Genomic DNA, 5791 nt, shown 5'->3' on the forward strand with positions numbered 1-5791 from the left:
AAGAGTTTTGCTTGGCAAATATTTATGATAAAGCTCTAGATGATGGTCCTATGTTACTTGATAATATTAATTGTACTACTAATAAAAATAGGATTGGAGAGATCTTGACTTTATCTAGGAGTCCCATATCTTTTGAGATTGATCAATCATCTTGTTGTAGGTTTGTACTTTGTACAACCGTAGGGCAGCTAAAACATGTCTCTTCACGGAAGTACGCGACAAGAGGCCACACAGGAACCGTAGTGGTATTTGCTTGTGGCTGATTTTTTTTACCTGTAACCCAACTTGTAATTCAAATACACAAATCACAGTGCAAGTAAAACCAATTCTTCTCTGAAGGACTAGTGTCACGGGACACGACAATCTGCCGTTGGACTTTGTAATCTTACGTTGATTTTATTGTCAAAATTAGGCTCTGAAGCCGTGTCAGTGTGTTTGACGTAAATTGGACCGACATGTTTGCAGTAGTAAAACTTATCATCTGATTTTGACATTGGCCGGCTGAATGCTCACGGGTGTTTGTACGTTGCTCCCAGGAATCGTTTTGCTGCGACTAGCTAGTGTGAAACTAGGCTTGATCATTTTTATAGCTCTTCTCACCTGATAGCCGGCCAATTAGAATATACGCAATTTGCATGAATTTGACACTCTTTTCGCTCAACATATCAATTTGTGATGCGATCTTACAACATGTCACGTCAGTAAGCAAAATCAATAATGGCCCCAAAGACCCCAGAAAAGACAAATCATATCTGGCCATGGATGAACACCACTAGTCCCCTATAAATACCCTCCAAATCTCTTCCATATGCACCACACCCACACAACTACAGCTCCATCACCTGTCCTATCGCTAACTAGCTACTCACGCGCGTAGTCTAGATCGAGCAATGGCGGCATCCAAGACAAGCATGATCGTGGCGGTGGTGGTCGTGGCCGCGCTGTGCCTGGGCGGCGTGCGGCCGGCAGAGGCGTGTAACGGCCACCCGTGCCCCTCTCCGGCGGGACACTGCCCGGTGAACGCGGTGAAGCTGGCGGTGTGCGCCGACGTGCTGGACGGGCTGATCCACGTGGTGCTGGGGCCGCAGCCGGCCAAGCAGCCCTGCTGCTCCCTCATCTCCGGCCTCGTCGACCTGGACGCCGCCGCCTGCGTTTGCCTCGCCATCAACGCAAACGTCCTCGGCATCAACCTCGACATCGATGTCGACCTCACGCTGCTGCTAAACTACTGCGGCTGCAAGGTGCCCAAGGGCTTCACCTGCGCCTGATCAGTCAGTCATCAAGCAGCCTACCAAGCTAGTGTACCCTCTATTGTTCATACAGTACGTATCTACGTACGTATACCCCCTGTGTTAATTTCGAGGTTGTGTGTGTCGCTGCGTGCGTTGTAAAAGCGACATTTTCCTGGAATAAAAAGGTCTACGTTCAGCGTGTTTCTCTTTTTCGTTTTGCAAATGATGTTGAGGCGATTCAAGAAAACCAATCTAGAGTTTCTTCCTTAGCACCGGCGACATCCCTAGTCCGCCCTACCTTTCAGTGGCCTTGGGGATTTGGACGTGCGGCAGACCACAACCTCTCGCTGGTGGAGGTTTCAATTGTTCTTTTTTTTTGTAGTGAAAAAACTTCCTACCCGGCGTCTCCCAACCCTAGGCTACACGGGGGCAACCCGCACCGCCGGCCTCGAGCCCCTCCCACCCTCGGCCCCCTCTCCTCCGCCGCTGGCAGAAGTCCCGTTGGGTAAAGTTTGGGCGGTGACGGGGCCTCACCCTTGCGCGACGGATGTCCCGCAACGAAGTGTTGCGGGGCTCCGGCTACGGCCGCATCTCGTCAATGACAATGGATGTGATGCTATCCTTCGCGTTGGAGGCATCCATGCGGTGACGGACTGGAACTCGACGCTCGCTCGCGTGCCAGATATAGATCCACCGTTGCAGGCAGACTCGTTGTCGCGTGTAGGTGTCGGTTGCTCGGCATCGTGGTGGTGTCGGCGGCCGGCCGGGTGGCGGCGGGTTGGATTCTCGACATCCTGCCCCCGTGACGGCTGTGGTGAGACAGTGGTCGGCACCTCCTGCTCTGATGACGACAGAGATCACCTCTTGACGGCGAGAAGGCCCAAAGGCGGATCCTTGCTCCGCATATCCGACGGGCTTGGGGTTGACGACAGTGCCGGGTAGAAATCCCTTCATAAGCTGATGACGGCGACGCCCACGGGCTCCTTCACCTTGTTGGAGGCGACGTCATGGCTCTGCCTGTTCTTCCCTCCCTAGAGCACCAGGGGAAACCTTGATTCGGTCTTCGAACCAGGCGGTGTTAGCGGGGCTGTGTCGTTTCCTTCTTGGAGGTGTAGCCTAGGTGGTTCGGGGAGTCCTCGGTGCACCAGTTCGAGTCATTGGTGGTTGACAGAGCATGGGCTTTCGAGGCGCTATGTACACCATTGCTGCACTTCTCGTTCAATGCCTACTTTTGTCTAGTTCAGCCTCGTTGTTAACTCGCCGAATCTAGGCACTTATGGGCGGGCGGGGCATTGGCATGTACCATCCTGGAGTTGAAGTCGCCCCCTCCCCTCGAAGTTCCCTTTGTTGGTCGTGACGCGTCCTAGTAGCTTAGTGCATCGCCTCCTCGAGACCGTGCAAAGCGAGTTTGTCTTCCGCCTGGTGTGGGTTGTGTTGTAAACCATGTGAGCCATGTTTGTATCGTGTAGCCATTATTTGCCGCTTTTCATCCATCTTGGCCTCTTCTTCTATGATATATGATACACCTTCCAGGGTGTAGTCTCGAAAAAAGGTATTTGCAGTGTCTTGTTTTGGGCGGTGAGGTGGCGGCTACGCTCCAAAGTTAGAATAAGGTCCTTCCATTGCCTTATCCTCATTCCGGTAGTGCGCCTAGCACTGGAGGAGGACGTGTGGAGTTGTCTTCTCGTTGGATCTCCTTTGATCCGTTTGGTGTTCGTGTTAGTTGGTGTGGTTGCAAGCGTGACCATTCTGACTTATGATTCTTTTCTTTAGGCCATGGTTGTTGCTTTGCTACACTAGCTTTTTGAGGTTTAAGCACGATGACTTTTCGTCTGTCTATTACAGCAAGCTCTACTACGATAAGCTTTGCTTTGCTCTAGTAAGGAAGGTGTGAGGATGGTGGTGTGACTTCGGCTCGCTCTAGTGCTTGTAGTGTTCAGTAGGTGATGTAAGAATCTATTTGTAATTATTATACTTTTAGAGCTCTTTTCTGGTGCTTCTCTGGTTGATGATTATTAATAGATGCAAGGATATTTTACAAAAAAAACATGTAGTACTACTTCTGCTCCAATAAAAAGCGACATTCTCCTCTAATAGAAAGATATACAGTATATTTTTTACCGGTAAATAGGAACTTTGTTGAGCTTGATGAGTTACATGTAACATGTCTATTGCGGTCTAGATCCTGAAGAATAGCTTCAGGTCTAGAACCTAACCGTAGAGGCACAATTATCAGCACAACAATGTACTGTATTTGTAATTTGTATCTCGGCAATCTTCTTTATTCAGTCTTGGAATTGAAGCTTCATTATTCATGTGCGTTACATCTTTGCTATATCCCGAGCGCCTGACAATGTTCCCAGAGCGTCTCCGCCGACCGACGGAGCGTGCTTTCTTCGTCGGCGGTGAGCTCCAGCTCCGCCGCGACCCCGAGCACGCCGCCCCTGCCGAGCCTTGCCGGGAGGCTGAGGAAGACCTCGTGATCGTTGCCGGGGATGAACCCCTTGGCGAGCAGCGAGACCGGGTGGACGCGCCGCTGGTCGCGGAGGAGCGACCGGGCAAGGCTGGCCACCGAGTAGCCAATGGCCCACGACGCGTACCCCTTCAGCCCGATCACCTCGCGCGCGCCGCCCACCACGGCCCGACGAATCCCCTCCAGGGCCTCCTCATCGAAGGACGAAGACGACGACGCGTGGGTCTTCTGGAGGTAGCTCAGCACCGGCATGCCGCCGACGCTGATGCTCGACCACAGCGCCACCGCGGCGCCTCCATGCTCGCCGACCATATACGCATGCACGTCCTGCGCGCCCACGCCGAGGTGGTCGGCGAGGAGGCGGCGGAGCCTGGAGGAGTCGAGGTTCGTGCCGGAGCCGATCACACGGCTCGCGGGGAAACCCGACAGCTTCCACGCCGCGTACGCGAGCACGTCCACGGGGTTCGACACGACGAGCAGCAGCGAGTCCGGCGACCCCTCCGCCAGCGCCGGCACGACCTCCCGCAGCACGGCCACGTTCTTGCGCAGCAACTCCACGCCACGGTGGCCCACTGGGCGCGCCCCGGGCAGCGTGACGATGATCAGGTCGGAGCCTCTGGTGAGCGCGAGGACGTCGGTGCCGGCGACGATGCGGACGCGCGGGAGGAACGCCGCGGCGTGCTGCAGGTCCAGCATCTCGCCGCGGACCCTGCCGGCGTCGGCGTCCACGAGGGCGATCTCGTCGGCGAGACCCTGCGTGAGGATCGTCTGCGCGATGGCCATGCCCACGTCTCCCGCGCCGATGACCGAGACCTTTGTTGTCCGCCGCCGGCGCTGGGTCCCTTCTCCATTGTCGCAGCCGGATGATGGCACCTGGCGGAAGAAGCCGGCGCCGAAGTTGACGTCGAAGCCGAGCTCGGACAGCGAGGACGCCTCCTTCTTCATGCTCATGGTGTGTGCTGTCGCTCGGGTTGTGTTGATAATTGGGTTAGTCTTGCATGCATGCTAGTTGTAGCTGATAGAGAGCCCTACTTATAGTCTTATACTAGTTGCTGGATGGATGCAACTCTCTGTCTCTCCCTCTCTTTTTCTCCCTCTTCTTTTTGTCTTTCTGAAAAGCTAACCTAGGAAGCAATTTATGTTGACCAAAATAAATATGTGACTTTACAATACCGTAGAAACTCCTGCCGGTTTTGACCCATGGTTCGTTCTTCATTGGAGAATAAAGGCAGTTGAGAGATGATAGTTGGTTGGGTGAGAGTGAGTGTTAGATCTTCCAGAGGAAAAAGTATCAGAAAGTTGGAGATCTGCTTATCGTGCATGCCCTTTTCCGTGCAAGTAGCCGTTTTCTTCTTATTTTTAGAAATATATAAGCTCATGCTATTCGAAAGTAGACATTTGCTGAACCCACAGATTTGTATGAACTCAGCGACCAATTCTAGGCATATTTTTTATGTTATTAGCAGCTGATTTGTGGATCTAAAAAAAAAGCTGATTTGTGTTTCGGTCTTGTTGTTTGGGTTGGTTGGTTTGACAGCTGACACCTTTTAAGGCTTTTCGAAAACTTGTACAAGTTTTCACTTTTAAGATATACGTTTTCCAAATAAGTTTTCACTACAACATTTTTTTGGAAAACTTGTACAAATGCATTCCCAAGATGTAAGAAAATGATTAGGATAATATTAACTAGTCCCATGGTGTCATGGTGGTAGTGATCCACAGCATCCGCCACCGTTGGATAATCTAGTACAACATGTATGGACGGTCGCACAGCTAAGTGTTGAATATAATTGTCTAGTCCTCTTTCATCAGATTGATCCTTTGGTTGAACTGGCTAGAGCATGTAATTTCACATGCTAGTATAAAAAAATGTAATTCCACATGGTATCTGGGCTACGAGGTCCTAAGTTTAAATCCTAGCCAGCGCAGTATTTAAAATAAATATTTGCGGACTCTCTAAAAAGAAATCGTTCAAGGATACACGTCTAAGACCCGTGCGAGATTTGTTTAGAAAAAAAAATCACCGGCATAGACTTGAGGAGAGGTGTTGAATACAATTGGCTAATCCTTGGTCTTTTGGTTAAAC

At 51.5% G+C, this 5791-nt stretch overlaps 2 protein-coding genes across 2 annotated transcripts; one reads left to right on the plus strand and one right to left on the minus strand.

The window, feature by feature from the left end:
- The first annotated feature begins 875 nt into the window (after positions 1-875).
- Positions 876-1312, plus strand: LOC127317695 (lipid transfer protein EARLI 1). Its single transcript, XM_051348292.2, has one exon. The coding sequence runs from the start codon at positions 891-893 to the stop codon at positions 1266-1268; it is 378 nt and encodes a 125-aa protein (XP_051204252.1). The 5' UTR covers positions 876-890; the 3' UTR covers positions 1269-1312.
- A 2072-nt stretch (positions 1313-3384) lies between these two features.
- On the minus strand, positions 3385-4658 carry LOC127317694 (L-lactate dehydrogenase B-like). Its single transcript, XM_051348290.2, has one exon. It carries the CDS (start codon positions 4654-4656, stop codon positions 3565-3567), a length of 1092 nt encoding a protein of 363 aa, XP_051204250.1. The 5' UTR covers positions 4657-4658; the 3' UTR covers positions 3385-3564.
- Positions 4659-5791: the final 1133 nt, after the last annotated feature.

Source organism: Lolium perenne, chromosome 7, assembly GCF_019359855.2.
Source record: "Lolium perenne isolate Kyuss_39 chromosome 7, Kyuss_2.0, whole genome shotgun sequence".
In the NCBI taxonomy this organism is placed as follows: domain Eukaryota; kingdom Viridiplantae; phylum Streptophyta; class Magnoliopsida; order Poales; family Poaceae; genus Lolium; species Lolium perenne.